The sequence below is a fragment of the Neolamprologus multifasciatus genome, chromosome 1 (assembly GCF_963576455.1).
Source record: "Neolamprologus multifasciatus chromosome 1, fNeoMul1.2, whole genome shotgun sequence".
In the NCBI taxonomy this organism is placed as follows: domain Eukaryota; kingdom Metazoa; phylum Chordata; class Actinopteri; order Cichliformes; family Cichlidae; genus Neolamprologus; species Neolamprologus multifasciatus.
Window position 1 is genome coordinate 12,917,730 of NC_140439.1, and position 19,762 is coordinate 12,937,491.

A 19,762-nucleotide genomic window follows, 5' to 3' on the forward strand; every position below is an offset into this window, starting at 1 on the left:
ACCTGTTGCAAATACACATTTCCATGCAGGGCATTGCAATTTTGCTGCTTTTCTGAATTCAAATGAACTAGGTCACGCTCTGTGGGAGGTCATGGGGTCACAGGCCTTTCGCGCTAACCTGAGGTATTGTTCTCTTTGAGGTTTCAGGATGACGCAGATATTTGTTGCATTTTTTTTGTTTTTTAGTCCCTAAATATGCTTTGTGGAGTGCTGCTGAGTTAGTGAAGCTTGCCAAAGAGGTGAGCGAATGAGTTTCACAAAATAAAACAGCTCATCAGGAACAAACATTGCCAAAAGTGTAAAATGTGAGAATAAAAGAATAAATATAAAAACATATTTGGATTTTTTTTAAGCAACGCAATAAATTCTTTAAAGTTGTGATAGTTGGTCTTACTTTTTAAAAAATTATTATAAACTACGTGGCACAATGTGTATCATATTAACCAAAAATGTAAAAAATCGCCTCATGGTCGCTTAACATTTCATTATCAGCAACAACGTCAGTGTGATAATTTCTCATTACAGAGCCTTTTAATGGATTTAAATATATATTAGTGTATTTTGCGTGTGTTTTCAGACAGATTTGCTTAGACTACAACTTCATTATGTGCATTCAAGCGTTTTAATAAAAGTTTTCCTGTGTATTAAAAATTGTAAATGTGTTTTCCCAGATTCAGCAGGGCGACATACTCATCCACAGCCACAGTATCTGCGGTTTGCATGTGCTACGTGCTTTGAATAAAGAAATGAAATAAATAAATAAATAAAGGTAAGGCTACCTGCAGCCAGCTCAGCGTTGGTTGGCCAGGGCTCTTTTTTCCTCTTTTCAAAGTTCCCACGGAAAGCAGAGGACCGCCCAGCGGCGCCGAGCGCGCCTCTGATTGGCTACACGCAGCTCATTTGCATTAACGTCAGTAAAGGCTGTAGGTCAATCCTTGCGGGTGCTTTTATTGGATGTGCCGCTGTCAAGCAGTGCTGAAGAATTGGAAGGGCAAACGCCAGAAAAGGCAGAGAAAAGACAAACATTAAATCAGCATTATGTAGCTCGATTTTGCCTTACTTCCGCTCTCGACAACCTCAAATAATCCTGCCGTGCCCGATTTCGGATCTGAAACTTGTGGACACGGAGCGGTCCTTTTTTTTTTTTTTTTTTTTTTGGGAAAGATTTTTTTCTCTCTCTCTCTCCCCCTCTGTGTCTCTCTCTCAGAGCGATCGCATTCTCCAGAGGTGGTACCTCACAACATTACTCTCTGACAGCCTTTACATCCTTTTTTCTTCTCTCCCTCCTCCTCCAGAATGACAGAAAATCGCGGAGCCTGCTAACACTCTTTACTGCACCCGGGTTTGGAGCTCTTATATCAGTCGGATCATCCTCAGCCGGCCAGCGGATGCCTGAATGGAGATTGCGAGCCATCCACCAAGATTTCTCCGCGTCCTAAAACTGGTGATTTGGGGCTGATAAATGGAGTGTTGTGTCGGGCAGTATGCTTCACGAAGCTTGTTTGACACCGGAGCCAGTGGCCAGAATAACGCTCTGCAGTGTGAATATTTCAGCCTGTTGATGATGAACCGCTCAGGACTGGAGCAAAGTGTCGTGAGAACCGGTTTATGGGCCCGTGTCTTGAGCTGAAGTGGGCAACCGGATTGTTGAAGAGAAGGAGAGGAGAGGACAGGGGGGAGAGAGAGAGAAGGCATCATTTTTGATGGCTCCGAGGTGGTGGAGGACGACTACACATGAAACCTTGGCCGCAAAAAATGGATAAAACTATTGCATGAAAGCTGGCCGGGGAGGGGGGAACTGCATGGTGTGTCTTAGGCCTACTTGATAACACTGAAGTTGAAGGGGGGGAGAAAAAAAATGAGAAAATGGTGATGTGGTACGAGGAAGGCGAGAAGAGGAGCCGGAGTGAGGGATAATAATAATAAAAAATAAAATAAATCGTCCATGGGGATCTCAGCAGCGGAAGAATAACGGAATCCAAGTTTTCGAGGACAAGACAGCTGCTTTGATTGAAGCTCTCCAATTAACTTCATGTGAAAAACAGAGGGAGGAAATCAGCTTCCTGGTCGGGGGTGGGGGTTAGAAAAATATATTATTCATGCCTTGTGTTAGAGCAATTGCAGAACCGGCTTTGCTGTGGCCTAGATGATATTTACATATATATATTTATATATATGTAGCCTATATTTAAACAACAAAAAAAAGTATGAACCTTAGGAGGAAGAGTGGACTTTAAGATTACAAAAAGAGGGCGAATGACACTCTTGTAGCCTCAAAGTAAAGCACTTGCGCAAAAAGGAAAAAAAAAGGCTGAAGTGGGTTGAAGCATGGGCTGTGCTTCAAGTATTCATATCTCTGATAGGGTGGTCTACCACAGTGGAAAAGAGTCCGAGGATTCCCACTCACCCCAGCAGACTAATACCACTCAGCATCAAGGAAATCCTGCCTCTGGACTACCCCTAAAACCCCCTAGCTGCAAGGTGAGGGACTCTACATTCATTTACATTTACACAGACACAGATCCACTATGTGTGTATCTATGTGTGTGAGAGAGTCAGTTGCTTGTGTATATGCATGTCTAAAGCTGTTCAACAAAAAACCTCTGCCCTATAAACTACAGTCTATTTACTTAAAAAAGGTTATTGAATAGAAATATTAAAGAAGGAATACACACAAATCCATGGAGACGGGAGAGGGGATGACTCCAAAGCCATTAGAAATCTGACTCTTCAGACCAACAGGCACAGTCACTACAATATATATATATATATATGACCTGTTGCAAATACACATTTCCATGCAGGGCATTGCAATTTTGCTGCTTTTCTGAATTCAGAGGAAATAGGCCACCCTCAGTGGAAGGTCATAGGGTCGAAAGCCCTTCGCGCTACCCTGAGGTATTGTTCTCTTTGAGGTTTCAGGATGACGCAAATATTTGTTGCACTCTTTTGTGTGTGTGTGTGTGTTTTAGTCCTTAAATATCTTCTCTGTGAAGTGCTGGACTTGACAGATCTAAAAAATCTACGCACAAGGCAGCAACATGTGTTGTCAAACGTGCTTCTTTCAGCTGTTTTCAGCTGACTTAGCTCTGGCCTCTGTTTCACCTTTCCACCAGTTATGCTTTTCAGTAGGATGTCCTCTCTTGCGAAATCTTATTGCTGTCTAAACTTCATGCACAAAAACCTACACAAACAGCTATCAGTACCCACTTTGACCGTGCAGAGGGATCTTTGCGCTAGAAGTGGGGAAAGTGGGTAATGAGAAGGATGGCGGTAGGATTACACCAGAAAGTCTCTCATCGAAAGTGCTTCATCACTGACAAAAAAAAGTAACAGTCCCATTTGTGTATTGGACCAATAATAATTACACTAAATATAACAAAACAGGCCATGCCTGCTTCCACTCAGGGACTAAATAGGTGTTTCTAATCAGGATGATTGTTTTTGGCCTTTTTGTTGTGTAAGAGATTACACATGCACATAACAATTTCTGTTATTCAGATTAAGACGTGCGTTTTGCGGTCAGATAGGTGTAACTATCTGCAGCAAACTGAAACATAAAGATCCATGTTTTTATGTTTTTGTCCTGATTAAAAGCGTAATCTCGTCAGCATAAAAACTTGAGCAATATAGAGTTGGAAGCTGTCATCGTGTCTCTGAAGAGTCCATTGGTGGCACATTTATGATGCAGTCAAAGCTGGGCTGTATTGTTTTAGTGTAGATCTGCAGGCGTCTGTAAGCACAAAGCGTTGGTTTAAAGAAGAAGAAGGTGGGATGTTGTGAATTTAGTAGTGCAGCAGTGTATCTGTGTGTTTATGGGAAAGTGTGCGCTTGTCCGACAGGCCGAGGGCTATCTGAGGGCCTCTGTCAAGCTGAATTTTGTGGCCAAATGTCACCCCAGGATGCAGTGAGAAGTCTGTGTGACAGATGCCCCCACGTCAAAATGCCCACTGTGAATCTGATTGAATTAGTTCCCTGATTGAGTTAGACTAATGGTATACAAATCTTCTTGTGCTGGAAATGTTAATTCCTGCTCTGTAAGGTGTCATTGCCGAGATCCGCCGCGCATTTTCTGAGTGAGCAGCCGGATTTATTTTTACCACAATGTATTTTTATGGTTGCTTTTCATTAAGAACCACACATGCGTTAGCTCGCCACGATGCATTCAAGCCTCGGGAATCCACACCACTTCTGCTTGTTGTAGCTTTTTTTTTTTTTAAGTGGGGGGGGGGTTCTCTTAAAAAAAAAAAAAAAAAGACCAATAACAGACACCTGCAGCACTTTGATTTAATAAAGCAGTTTTTCAGGCAATTACATTGAAAAGCACTCATTTCTTGCATTTCATTCAGAAAATATTTGGAAAAATAGACCTAATGAGCAAGAAAGCATTTACACTGTAAAATACATCCCTGAGATGATGAATGTTTCATATCATTTCATGTAATACAGCCCTATTTTATTTTTTTATTTTTTTATAAGTGCATTGGATTGACATATAAATCACTACAATTTAATGTCAAATACTTCTTCTGTTTTATTATTATATGTTCTGGGCTTCGGCTTTGAATCACTGTGATTCTGAACAGAACACACGCATTCGTGCCCTGAAGCGTAATAATATTCTTTCAAATAAACACACAACTGGCAGTAAGTGCAGCAGTGTACACGTTTAGCTCATTGCAAAACTGTGTTAGGCAAATGTGAAATCTGTGCTGTACCTCTGCTTACTTTGTTTTATTTCTACATATGAGTGAGGGAGGCAGGATCAGAACATGTGCAGGCATCTACAGCGTGAGAAGGACTCAATAGAAGTTTGGGAGTGTGATGTGAGTTATTGTCAAGGGTACGTTACCATCTGGGCTGCTCTAGTGATGATAAGGCTCAAGTACAAGGTCCTGTGATAGGTGTGTGTGTGTGTGTGTGTGTGTGTGTGTGTGTGTGTGTGTGTGTGTGTGTGTGTGTGTGTGTTGGCCTAAACAGAGAGAAAGAGACGCCTTAGCCAAACACAACATCATTTATCTGGCCTTGATTTTTCCAGTCTGATTGCCCCCCCATGCAAGGAAATCAAGTAGCCCCCACCCCTCCCAGAGCAGCAAATGTAAAATCAGATTTACGGTTACCTCTTAGTATGAATGAAAAAGGGCAGTAAAGGGTGCTAAGCTTACAAGTGTGTGTGTGTGGAAAGCAATGCCATCCTGCTTACTGCCTGATTCCAGCCTCTGCGTGCATTAGCATAAGTGGTATCACTCAGGCTATACCTCAGACTCCCCCCTTGTCATTTAACCCTCCCATCCCCGCGGGCGACCGGGCACACGGGGTTTTCTTTCCTGTCGGCTGAGAAACATTTAACTGCTGCTTATCTGAAACACCAACCTGATCCACCGCCGACCTGAGCACACTGTCTGCATTTGTCAGTATTCGCTCCTGTCGTTTCCATGCGAGTTCTCTATGGCCAAGTTTGTGTGTGTTTAGTCCAAGTTGAGAGTCATTGGGTAATTTATTCCAGAGGAGGGCAAAGGCTTCGCATGGTGATGAATTAATCCACTGTGCTTTTTCTGCTGCCTGAGAGGAAAGAGACTGATATGGGCTCCTTCTCTCCGTCTTTCATTTTGGCTATCAGACATGGACCTTTTTTTTTTTTTTTTTTTTTTTTTTTTAAATTATATACCTTTTACTTCTTAAGTGATACTCTTCAAATTCTCTCTGACTGCCTTCATTGCCACAATCGCACACGACTGAATGCACAATAGTTGCTGGTCTCCCTCTGAGCAGCCTCAGAAGCGTCTATGTTCAGTTGACTTCAGCATTCACGCTGTTTTCTTTGTCTTTACAGCTGCTGTATGGATCAAATGATGGATTGTGTTTATCCGTGTCTATCAAAGATGTCATGCGTATATGTACAGTGGTCTTTTATAGCCCAGAGCATGGCACTCCCCCCTGGCGTGCTGCCACAGCTGGCCGTTTGAATCCCACTGGGGCAAAGTTCTTGTGCTATAAAGCATTATTTAAACAAACAAAAACAAACGTGGTGATCAGTTAGATTTAGAGGTGCTGGTAAATGGGTTTGGTTACATCTGGACAGAGTTGGATGAGCAGTTTCTCCCTGTTTCCAGTCCTTGTGTCAAGATAAGCCAACCAGCCTGTGACCGTAGTTTCACATTTAACTGACCGATATGAAACTGAGCTCTTGGCAGGCGAGGACGCATACGTATTTCCCCCACATGTCAAGCTAACGTTTCTTTTTCGGCAGTAATTTTTCTTTTAAACTTTGGCATGAAAAAGGAAGATTGCAAGCTTCTTTAATAAGTTTATGTTATCTTTTATTCAAACAAAATGTCAGCTGCAGTGTCCCCGTGTTTCCCTTCCTGTCTGGAGTGCCTGCAAGGGCAGTAAGGGGGCAGCAAGGGGGAGGATTTTTTTTTTTTTGGTTTTTTTGCTATGTCATTTATCTCCACTAGCACATGAGCAGAAGGAGCTCAGAGGAGGCAAGATGGGGCACATGGCACAACCACACTCCTCTGGTTGATATATAGGAGCTCTAGTGCTTATCAACCATGTTTGCATAGCGTTAGATATCCAAGAGTTCAGGGCCAAATGTACTACAGTATTCATACATTTAAATTCCCACAACCACTCTGTTCTTGAACATTAAGCAGCTCACAACACTTCATATAGTGTCACCCTGAGTGTTAAATTAAATTAAGATAACATGATAAATCTCTTTGTCACCTTAGGTGTAGCTACAGTGGGTCTCTTCATCTCACAGGACTTGCTTACTTGTGGGGTGTATACTGGGTTACGTGTACTCGTGAAACAGACCCTCCCATTGTTTTTCTTGTTTTGTTGTTTTTTTTTTAAACTGGTCTTAACAAGCAAGGCCACATTCAAAGCTTGTTCTGCTCCCCCTCCAGGTTTAGAATTTAGTATCATAAGGTCGTCATGTGATAGTTTCATGAGATTACTGAAATGGTATTCTTCCAAAACGAGGCGCTACAAGTGTTTATGTTGCTGCAGCGCTCTCTGTTCGCTTTCAGGAGCTCATAGGAATGTAGATGTGAGTGGGCCCTGGTCCGCTGGTGGCCTTTCATGCTCCTCCTTGAATGCGCCTCTCCCAGCTTCTGGGCTTTCTAAGGTCCGAGCATCTGCTCGGGCTATGCAGTCATGCCACTTGTTCTCCAAGCATCCAGACTTTTAGGCCTGGCTGGGCTGGAAACAGATTATTTTAGGATTGCTTTGGTCTGTTGACTGTTTAAGTGTCAACTATCACTGATGTCACTTGTCCTGATCGGTCGATCATATTTATTCGTGGGGATGGAGCAGAATGAGGCGTCATCATTTGTTTTTCACTTCACACTTAACTTTCCAATATTCGTAGTGCAGCATACCAGAATCCAAGTTATTTGACAATAATTGCGCAGTCAGACAAGGGTGTGGGGAAACAAATTGATACAGTATATTTTGTGTGGCAATATCACATTGATACACGTAAATCAAATATAGATATTTATTAAAGAAATTAAAATACTCTGGGAATACTATGAACAACAGGGCTTGTCTTATGTGTCATCATCCTGAGATGTTGTTAGCCGAGCAAATTTTGATCAAATCGGCTCTGTCGAAAAACTATCCAACACTGGAAACACTTAGCTTGACAAAACTACTTCCTAACTCAGAGAAAGTTAACGGCTCCATCACACGAGTAGAAATGGGACAGCAGCCTGTTTGCATCTACACAAAAAAAATAATAAAAAAATCGGTGACTGTCTGTTTATTGCGTTGAATTTTTTTTTCACATTCCGCAACCGTGGTTGTCCGCAGATTCAGGGTGTTCTCATGACTGCTTTTGAGCCCAAGGCAATTGCTCATTTGGCCTGGTATGAGGCAACCTTCCTGCAAAACAGTTGCAATCTGACTTGGACTGACTGCAGTCACTCTCAGAGAGATTGTTGAAGGTGTGCAAATAATTGTTGTTTAATTTTTAAATGCAGGCAGGTTTCCAACATCTTTGCATCAGAATCCATTTTTATCAGTGAGCACAACTCGAAAGGACTTGAGTCAACTGGCCGGTAGCTGGTTGTCTTCTGGATATATTTTTATTGAACAGGAAGGCTGCTGAGCACAAATATGATAGTTCGATTTGAATTTCTGCTAAATTTCTCTATGTAAATTTTTGTTTATGTAGATGGACAATAAATGGAAGATTTCTGACCATTTACACTGCAAATCACCAATTTGACCCCAGTTGGACTGATATCCGACTGCTAGCAGACTGACTTTGTCATATGGCAAAAGTTCCATCAGGATTTAGCGACAATGTTAATATGCTTGGCAATTTCATTTTGCAGCAAAGACAAAAAGAAAAAAGCTGAAGTGAGATAATGTTATATGATAAAACGGATAATGACCAACTACAGTATACATTATTGCAAAATGTTAAAAATCACAATAATATGATATTGTCAGTGAAGTACACTCCCGCCTGTACATAAAATAGCAGTATACTGAATGCACAAAGTATCTATGCTCGTCCTCACTGAGGCATGGCAGGGCAGGTGAAATAGTTTCTGCATGTTGTGGCAAACGTGAGCCTAATGATTGGAGTGCTGCATTTTAACTTGTTACACATTTACACACAGAAAACCATTTAGAAGGATTTAAAGGACAGGTTTGACACTTTAGAAACCTTTAGCAGCACCCTTAAAGGTTACAAATTAACACATTATATGCTGTTTGCTTATTTGATTCAAAACCAAAGGGTCAAACCTGTGAGCTGTGGTTCTGTGGACTGTGTGATGGAGTATTTCTTGGCTTTGATCATTGACACAACTTTACCATTTATTTGAAATGCAACATGTTAACTGTTGAGCTTTAGAGGGGCGGCCAGAAGACGGGCTACTTCTGGCTAGAGCCTGTCTTTATGTTATTTTGACTAAATAGCTGTTTGTGAGGGGACTGATTACAGCCATCAACAGCTAGTCCATAAAGATTCCTTAAAGAGTCACAGTATTAGAAATACTCTTCTGTATATTTAAGGTTCTGCGCCGACTCTCTTCTTGAACCTTATCTTGCCTAGTTTATTTGTTGGCTTGGTAGTGTTATCACCATTTTCTGCTTTGACCACCTTTTTTTTTTTGTTTGTTTTTTTTCTTCATGTGAATGAATATTTAGGATACTACACTACTGTCACGTGTGACCCTCTATATTACACATTAATCTCTTGAAGTCCCACCCCCACACCTATGAGCGATTATGAAAAGCACACAGTGTAAAAACACAGCATCATTGTTCTTCCAAAGGAAAAGTTCACCCCAGTGTCATCAGTCTTGGACAGCGTCCGTGTCCACAGGAGTGAATCTGCTCTGGAATGGAGCCTTTCGTAGTGATTGTGTCCTGATGTAACCACACACAGCACATCATCTTAACAAAGCTAACAGCCATGTTAATAGCAACTGGTTACTGGAGTACTTTGGACATTTTCACGCTTCATCACACCGCTGTCTTCGCTGCCAGAATATACTGAAGAAACTGAAGGAATGTTGCCTGTTGGAAGGTTTCCTTCTGGTGCAGGATATACAAAGCACCAAAAATTGTTAGAGTTAGTATTGAATTGTAAACCTGATGGGTATTTTATTGCAAAAACCTGGCAATTGATATAAAAATAATTTTGCAATCAAAGTGCTCCAGAGGCACTGATTTCTTTCTGCTGCCTTTTTTCACTAAATAATTGCTGAGCTGACTAGATTTATGGCAAAAAGGCCTTCAGCTTATGGTAAACACACAAGACACTCATTCACCTGCTGTGCACCCCATTAAAGTAGCGCTGCTCTCCTCCTCCTTTGTTTAAAGGGACATTAACTCTGATGCAGAGCTCTCTGGAGTCTACTCTGTGTTTTGCTCTTGAGATGCACTGTACCCTCAGTTGAAATAGCCCTAACAGTGTCAGTAGGGCGGAGTGCAGATGGTGCACATTGTTTTTGCAGTGTCCATTGCGTGCTTGTAACAACACATGTAGGCTGGTGCGGAAATTCACTCCGAACGCCCGACTAACTTTTTGATTTTTATAGGCAAGTTCAAATCAGCGCACCCTCTTTTGACTAACTGATCCTGTCAAAGTCTTACTTGATTGTAACAGAGCTGTGGTAATCCAAACCATTTGACCGTTCGACCGTGACATGCAAATAAAATTTGTAGCTAAGTTTCAAAAACATGGAGTGAGCCAGTCACTATTGGTTAGCTCCACTGTAACACCCCCACCCCAGAGAAATTCAAGTCTAAGTTGTGGAAACTTTGATATGTCAAAACTGCCTTTTCTTCCTAAAGGTCAAGATGAATATACCCAAATATTAAAGTAATTTTTCCATTCTGATTCTCCTATTGAGTTGATCTAATTTTCCATGTCAGAGAAAGCACAACCTTTGCTGGAACACTTGACAGTGGTTTTATGCTTCATATTATTTTGCTTTGAGGTGATAAGGTTGATTCAAGATAGACGGTATTACTCCAGGCGCTTACCAGTTTGGTTTCAGAAAAACAGCGTTTGAAAACAGTCACTGAAACTACCTCTAAGACTGCCTGTTGGACGCTTTAGGAGAGTAGAAAATGATTCAATGGAAACTATGAAAGGACACACCCTAATAAAAAAAAGTCATTGATGACAGCAGAGCATGTTTGCATGGTTCTAATAGAAGTGACACAAGTGAAACATTCCTGCGTGACGTTCACGAGAACCCATGCCATTTATCATACCTGTTGCACCTGCCTAATGACATTCCTCCACAGACTGCCTGTATTACTGTGTGCATTGTAACAAGAACAGCTGCTTATAGTTGTGAAATATTGTTCTAGATATTTCTGCTTCAACAAAGTCAGGAAGGTTAAAGAGCTGCAAGGCTGCCTTTCTACCTTTAAGTGGCAACAATTTGTGTACAAGAAACCAATTTCTGCTTAACGTGTAGGGAAGAATAATCAATCACATAAAGTTAAGAGAGATTTTGTGTTACCTTTTTGACTGGTTACCTAAATATTGCGTCACATCACTCATTACCTACTATCAGTCATCTTGGGTGCGTAGGAAAATGGCAAGCCCTAGAAATACCTGCTAATCGCTAGAAATAATTTTCTCTGTACACTTGTGTTGTCTTAAACAGTTTCTGTTTAATGATACGATGCATTTACAAATACTTTTTTTATTTTTTTTTTTATTTACCAGTAATATTGGATGAGGTGAAATGGGTTTTGTGCAGAATGCACTTTCAAGATGGAAAAGGGCGCATTAGATGTACTAAATTCTCTCTAAATGTAAATGACATCATGACATGCTGGAGATTAAATTGCAATCTCCAGTTCTCCATTTAAATCGGTATTGAGTGTATGTAAGTATAAACATTTTAAAATCTTTCCTTTTTATAATGTCCTCCTAAAGAAAGCAGTTGAAACACCAGCGTCAGTGATACAAGCAGCTGAAAAGTTATGGCTACATGTAGTTATGGTTATAATTTAAATACCACCAGTGAAATATCTGACACCCACCTGAATTGATCAGGTCTGAATTTCGAGAATTAACCAGTTGAAAGTGTTTCCAGTGATGTGGTCATAAAACCATCAGTGTAACTTTGTACTAAACATTGGGGGGGGGGGGGGGGGGGGGGGGGTGTGTCAATATCTCTGTCTAAATAAATAAATAAATCTGGGTAAATTCCCAGATGACTAAACATGCAACTATTTTGCTGGTAATACCTGAAATGAGTAAAGAAAATCAACAGCCTATTTATGCAAGATAATTCATAATTTTATTGGGGGGGTTATATTGTTTGGGTCTGATTATTGAGGGGGTCATAACCCCTCTAACCCCCCTGGAAATTACGCCCCTGCGTGAAACCCAAATAATTTAGATTTTTATTAGGAGTTGAGCTTCTTTTAATGGTCCTTACAGTGGTAATTAAAATATGCACAAAGGGAAACGTGATTTCTAAAATAATTCAATAACAATATTAGTTTTCTTCAGATGGGAAGTTGCTGTCGGTCTATTTAAACTTTTTTTCCCCCTCTCTGTATTTGCATATTTTCTAAGAGTACACTGGGCCGCATGTCTTTGTGTTTCTTACAAACTCCCTTTTATGTTTCTGTTGGCATGCAGTCATCCTTATTCAGCGTTTCGTGTCTCTGTGTGTATGTTTGTCTGCGATTCCAGTATAGTTTGTGTGCCAAGCCCCAGCTCATGTCGCTCACTCTAATCCCTCATGCAACAGTGACATCAGTGGTCCTGTTTTAGCAGGCGAAGAAGACGGAGGGGGGTCCGGTGATTATCTAATGCTCTCCCAGCCATCCGAGGAGCCCAGGAGAACCGCTTCTGATATTTTTACTAACATATAAGCTGTTTTGGAGGGCTAGTGTCAGGCAGAGTTACAGACGGAGCAGGAGTGCATTTGTTTTCAAATTCTAATCCGCTCTTTAGGCCATGGGGCCGGTGTGGTAATTAAGATTGCACTGTTGGGTATGGATCTGGCACGAAAGTTACTGTACACTAATGATTCCCGATTCTAATTTGTGGTGCCTGTTGTTTGGACTTGTTGTCATGTATTTGGCTGGACTCAGAAGGAGGAGGGGCTGACTGCTGTGGAAAGGTTCCCGATAAGATTACAGCACGCTGTAGTGTCGCTGGACCGGGCAGCATCCAACTTAGACTGTGCTTCTGCTTCACTGGCCTTTGGCTTTACCTGGGCTGAGAAGGAGGAATAAAAATAACACGCACCTGATCAATAGTCGCACATGGTTCACAGTAAAGATAACACACTGATGACAGGTGCTGTCAGTAGAGGATTTACAGTTGATAAATGATAGCGGGGTGAAAGGAAGAACGTGTAATAAAATTGAGGCGTTATTTAGGAAGAGTAGATGTGAACATAAGGGAAGGTAAAACAGGCCTGCGGTGTAGTTGTACTAGTGTTGAAGTAGGCCACTGGAAGAAGGGGAGGTTTTGGTTGCTCCAGAGCCCTGGATAGCTTAGGATTGACCAGGTCTTACAGGGATTTCATGGTAATCTGGATAAGGACAGAAATACCTTGAAGGTGAACGCTGGAGAAAGTGCTCAGCTTCTTGTGGGTCTGTCTTTAATTAATTGTCACGCACTGGTGGTAGATATACAAAAACATAATATTTAACATGTTTGGAAAAAATTAACAGGAGTTGTGCAGTTTGAAAGAAGTGGTTATTTATGAGGCAGGGAAGGTGTAATCAAATATGCCATTGTGTGAGATATGGAGTTTTACAACCTGAAATATTTCAAGTACTCTCAGGTTTTGTTTTGTTTTTTAAAAAAATTATTATTATTTTTAAATATCTCCTATATAAATAAGTGACCACGTTCACTCTTTGACCTTATACATTTTCTCCTCTTTAGTTTGTCGATGCTGCCTTTAAAGATCAGAACTTGTGCTTGTGGTTCTGTAGGATCCTAAAAAAAACCCAGATGGTGTGTGGTTATAGTGTGAGCACACTTTGAACTTACGTTTATTCGGGCGATTTGAAATGATGGAACATGATTGGAAAATGGACATATTTAGAAAAATCCAGCCACAGGAGATGCATAAAAGTCAACCTGTGTTGATGTGATCTGTCTTTGCTGGCATGCAGTAGTATAGTAAACATCCATGAGAAGTGTTTCTCTCCAAGTTTCATGAATACGACTCTTTTCTGCTCCTCATACAACCCTCATCACTTGGCCTGACGGAATGAGCTGCTGCTCAGCCAAGCCTCAGTTACTCTCCTTGGCGCTGTGTTGCACAGATCACATACAAACTTGGGCTGTGATGGATACAGCGAATGCATGCATGCAGGCACTCCTGGGCACGTCGTGAAATGAGGGAATGCAGCATTCACTCTGACTTTGCAAAGACACTGTAAATGGCAGACATTGCACTGGACCAGCAGTTCACACAACCCCGGTGGGTTCTGGGAAATCTGAAGCATTGCTTGCAATGTGTGGAACACCAGTTAGAAACAGGGACAGGTCACCAAGGATGCAGTAACCTATCCGTTTTCTGCAAACTCTGTATTTTTAAACCACAGACGTCACTCAAAGGCGTTTGGGACTGAATTCCAGGACAAGTTCAGTCTCTTGTGTGTTTCTCAGTGTCTTCCCTTTGTGTGCGTGTCTGTGTGCACATTCCCGTATGCTTGAGTTTCCGCACTATCTGGTGAGGTAGGAGAGATGTCACTGCAGACAGAATAAAGGTCAGGGTGTATTCTGAAAGCACCCGCTCGAAAAACAATGAATGTGTGTGCGTGCGTGATTAGAAGTTTCAGGTTTTTTGGACAGCACGTGTAAGCAGTAATTCACAACACTGCAGGAAAAGCATTTCAGGTTTCAGGTTTTTAAAACTTGACGTCAAGCAGCATTTTCAGAATTTATTTAGGCCACAGTCTTTAAATTCATGCCATCATGAATTCCCTCCACAGAGCAAATACTTACCTTTACTTACTGTAAATGTACCAAAGAAATGATCTAGCTGCTGCTAGCTTCAATAGCTAACACTACAGATCAGGAAGAAAAGCTATTCTCACTCTCTCCTGTCAAATTATTTCACCACTTTTTAATAAGATGTTAGCAACAGGGGAAATACTGAAGTGGACAAGGGTACAAAATTTCGGGTATTTGAAGGGGTGTGAAAAAATCTGTTTTGTATTGTGATTGCTGCATAACAGAAGTGATGCTCTGACATATATGATGCTAGATGTCAAATTATTGACATAAAATATAGGGAGAGTGGCCCTAATATGTAGGAGGTGTGCACGAGGAATGTCATAACACCAGAAAGGTAATCGTTTGTATATCATTAGAACTACATGACTGTCCCTCCCAAAACTAAGGGATTTATCTCACATACTTAAACATAAAATACTTAATCCTTAATTAATAATTCCATTATTATTTTACTCCTTTATTTATTTATTACGATGGACAGGATTGGATCATTTTAAACTGGGGGGGGGGGGGTCATTTCAAACATGTAAATATAAAAAATAATAACATTTATGGGAAAGTAATTTTAAGTAAATGAAAAAATTACTAGAATGGTGGTCGCAGACAGTTTATTTAAAATGTTAACATTATATTTTGTTGACAGGACGCAGGCTAAATTGTGAGGATGGCTACGTGTTAGCTACATGATGTAAGTTTAAGCATTTGTATAACATTAACAGCTGCTAGCATCTGAACTTACAGAAAATAGTTATTTTACAACAGCAGTGTCGGCTGTCTCAAACAAAATGGTACCATTTAGGATTTATAATACTGTGATGTCAAACTGAAACTCCTTCACCTCTTTGAACAGGTCTGGATGCCGGTGTGTCGCTGAATTAGAAACATTCCTCCCTTGGTCTGAAAAGCATAATAGCATTGTTTTTAATATCGCTTTTTTTGGAAATCGCTAATCAGTCAAATCATCTCCCTTCTCATCAATGAGTCAGGGTGCCATATTCCACATGTATGCTCCATTACATTTAAATCATGAGTTGGATTCAGAGATGGAAGCCACGTCATTCTCAAGCTGACGCAGTTCCAGTAGTAAAAACAGAATAGCAAGAAATACAAGATCTATTTCACTCCTAGCTAGGTAGAGCCATTCATCCGTCACTAGCAGTCCAATGCAATGGTCATTTCTGTGTATGGCTTATTTAATGAGTCACACATGCACAAAAGCACAGGTTCCAGGTTTTACAGTTTTATGGGCACTGTGACACCCTTGTGACACAGTGTGACCTTTCTAAGTTGGAAATCAAAGCTTCTGCTTCAAATGGAAGGCAGCAGTTGTTTTTCCTTTGCTTGTGGTTATTTAGCATGTAAGGATAGATTAGACCACTTGTAGGCTTAAGCTGCACCCTTAATATCCAGAAGAGTTGCAACCTTGGCTCATATGCTTCCTGTTATACTTGCACTATACGCTGTTATCATAATTGTCGACTCTGGTAACATCCTCCATTGAGAAATACTGTAATAGATTTGCAGTGATGTGGTGACCAGAGCTGTGGATTACTGTCGATTAGACTTGTAGTCAAGACCGCCTAAACCAAGACCAAGACAATACCAAGACCAGAGGGTATCGAGAACAAGACCAAGACCAAAGTCGAGACGAGACCGAGACAAAAAAGTCTTTAAACTGCAGCCAGATGCTGCTTCGTTTGCGGGTGTCAGGCATATTTATGTGTTTTTGCGATGCACTCGCACAGCCCTCCTCACCGCTGTCTACTGTCTCACCGGCAGCTTCATTTGGGTTCTGTGGATCAGCCCTATCCCTTGAGTGCTTAAAGATCTTGAGAGTTTGGAGGCTGGGTAAAAGTTGTAGTCTACAAGTAGTTGCTAAGTTGTCTTTAGCTCATCTGGCCAAAAAAGACAGTGAAGTCATACCTGCCCACAATTCACAAGAACAGCTAATCTCCCTGTTGTATTGATCATCTAATGGGTCATCACCCAAATTCTGCAAAATTGTGGTTTTGCAGTCTGTGAATTGTGATAGATTGTGAGGCAAATAAGCTGCTACGTCACTGAAGCTCTGGTTTAATGTGGTGCAGATCACTGAGCAGCCACTGGGAAGGCCACTGAGATGGAGGGTGCGCTTGGCCTGCAGTAACATTTAGGTTCATGTCAAAGTAACATCCATATCAACCCAAGGATCCAAGATTTTCCAGCAGAACTTTGCATTTTAATGAGAATATCAATGCAATTTACTTGGTCCTCCAGTGTTTTTAACATCATGTCGTGTTTTTAATTTACATATCTACTCTAAGGGTACAATTCTGTTGTTAGCTTAACCACAAGCTTCTGTAATTTCTCTTTTTCTCATTTTTTATAATCTTGAATGTAATGGTATTCGCAGATAATGGTGTAATTAAGATTTTTAAACAGTTTGCAGTTGAAAGAACTACATTAATCTGTTCATGATAACCTATTAATGATTTTTTTTTTTTTTTAATGGAAAGATGTTTAATAGTTATCCGTTTGTCCAAATAGCATGGTTTGACTCACATTACATTTCACTGTGATGTACATGTGAACCCTTTTTTTTTCTCTGTTTTTCTTTATTTTCCTGCAAACAGATTTATTCTTAAAATTCACCAAGAGCCAATTAATGAATACTAATTATTAGTTGAAGGATGACCTTAAATTGGTTTCCATTCAAAGGTAGGAATAGTGAGAACTATCATCAGTTTCGTAGCTAAGCTAGAGAAGAATAAAAAAAAGAGAGATAAAAAATAAATCAGTTAATGTAAAATTTATATTCATTCACTGTGGCAGCTTATTCTGCCCTGTCATGAACACATAACTGAACAATTTGCATAGTAAATGCAAGATACTTGCATTGTTAATCTCAACATTGCATGTGAGTCACACCGTCATATATCTAAAGAATGGAAAGAAAGTTAGTTGAATGTGATTGTTCATTTCATGTAGTGTGTGTCTGTGTGTGTGTCTGTGTGCTTTGCTGGACATAGTTTTTGTTTCAGGCGATTGGTCTTTCCTCCGTGTGTGTTCTGCCAGACTGAGAAAGAGACAGAGAGAAAGCATGGATGTTCTGGGACAAACCGATCCACAGTGGCCTAGTTTCCCTCACTCATGCCAGCGACTCAACTAAAGTCTTCTGCCTGGCTGACTGTGGGGTTGGTCACTGTGGATAAAACATGTGGACAGAGCCAGAATACACATCGACGTAGTTATTTTTCAGAGAGGATGAACTGTAATTACATTAGCACATTAATTGCATTTGTGGTTTTATTATTTGTCCTTTTTATCTTATTCAGTAGTTATTTTATTACTTTTTGAGCATAATAAGGCAATGAAGGCCCAGATGGATGAATTGAAAAATTCATTTGTCTTTTATTTGAGATGTAATGTCGGATTAAGCTAGACTGATTTCCAAACTGCTTTCAACACACAATTTTATCCTAGAGTGCAAAGGGATGGATCCATGTGCCATCCCTTTGCACTAAGGCAACAAAAGAATTCACACTGTGGACCGTTTTTATCTGTTAACCTCTGCATGTACCAAAAGTATTTGTCTCCTTCCTAATTTCTATGAAATATGTCACACTCAACTGTTTCAGATCATACAACAATTTTTTTTTTTTAGACAATGATAACCTGAGTAAATATAAATATAAAATGCATTTATAAATTTTGATTTCATTTATTATGGGGAGGGGGCTAACCAAATTCCCCTGGGCTTACGTGAAAAGAAATTGTGCCCATGAATCATGAATTAACGGATTAACCTCTAAGAGCTCATCGACTCAAAACAACATCTAAAGGACTTCAAAAGCATACCAGCAAACCCACCTCTGAATGTCTCAATAAAAACAAGTTCTGCAAAGAAGAGTGGGTCAAAATTCCTCCAACGTGATGTGAAAGACTCACTGCCAGTTATCGCAAATGCTTGACTGCAGTTCTTTCTGCAAAGGGCAGAACCACCAGTTATCAGGTTTTGGGGGTAGTTACTTTTTCACACAGGGCCAGGTAGGTTTGGATAAATTTGAAAACATCACTTAAAAATGCGTTTTGCATTTACTTGGGTTATATTTGTCTAATATTAAAATTTGTTTGCTCTGAAATTTTCAGAAAAATTAAAGAGTGGAAGTTATAATATCATACCAGTACTGAAGGCTTTTGACGAATTTTGAAGATTATATATCATAATTTTCTTTTTTTTTTTTTTCTCCACCACGGTGTGTTTCCCAGTTTTCTGAAGTAGTATAGGTGCAGCTTGTTGTGGAAGTTTATTGTTTATGGCTGGTTGTGGTTGTGTATTCGGGTTTGTTGTTGTGAGAAAAGAATTGATGAGTCATCTGACACTTTTCTGATCTGTCGTTTGTAGTTTGTTCACAAGGCGCCAACTTTGCTACGAACACTCACGCAGTACTCCCCAAGCTGTAGTGAAACTGTAAAAAAGTGCAACACAAGACCGTTTGTCTTCAAAGTAAAGGTTTTTACTTTACAATGTTTTGGTTGCAGCAGAACTTTTACTTTGAAAGCATTTCTCTAATTTTGTACGCTCATAAACAATCATAAGGAGGTTTTTGGTCCAGTACCCTTTTTGCAACTGATTTCAGCTATCAAGCACTCATCAAACTGGAGATTACACGTTTGTGGTTGCTGACCGGTATTTAGACCTGTGTGACTGATAGGCCTCAGATGTCATATCAGTGGGAACTATATGAATGGATACTGTTAAAGTACACGAATAAGTAAAGCTATTAATTTGCCTAACATGTCAGTCTCAAGAAAGTCTTTGAAATAGTCACAAAATAAGTGAATTTGTGTTCATGGACACCAATTACACTGAGCCACACACTGAAGGCATTAGGTGAATTTCTCATAAAATTTTATATGACAGCTTGTGAAATAGTGATGAAACTGTATCTATTCATTACTGAAAAATCATACGAATTGTACCACTTTTATTTTGACAGCGTAACAAAGTGTGCAGTAGGAGACAGGATGTGGTGATAAATCACTCATTATTTATTTAAGAGACCCTAGTTACCTTAGATTGGTCGACCACCATTCTTAATAAAAGATATGCTGCTGGAATGAGATATAAACTAATGTGTTTTACGTCCTTTTCCTTAAGACCAGACTGGTTGTTATTACATATTTTGTGCATTGGTACTTTACTTAAAGAAATTTCGATTTAGTTCAGCTGAATTTGTTAAAGGTTTTAAATATCGGCTTGGTAGTCGATTCATCTCAGCTGGATATGGTCACAAGTTT

The 19,762-nt window shown here is 40.2% G+C and overlaps 1 protein-coding gene across 2 annotated transcripts in view; it reads left to right on the forward strand.

Annotated features, from left to right (window-relative positions):
- Positions 1 to 933: 933 nt before the first annotated feature.
- The window catches only part of pde8a (phosphodiesterase 8A), a 49,935-nt gene continuing 31,106 nt past the window's right edge, over positions 934 to 19,762 (forward strand). For both annotated transcript variants that reach the window (XM_085166649.1, XM_085166658.1), the window contains exon 1: positions 934 to 2,481. In XM_085166649.1, the coding sequence (XP_085022775.1) occupies positions 2,329 to 2,481 (153 nt within the window). In that variant the 5' untranslated portion in view covers positions 934 to 2,328. The remainder of the gene's footprint in view (positions 2,482 to 19,762) is intronic.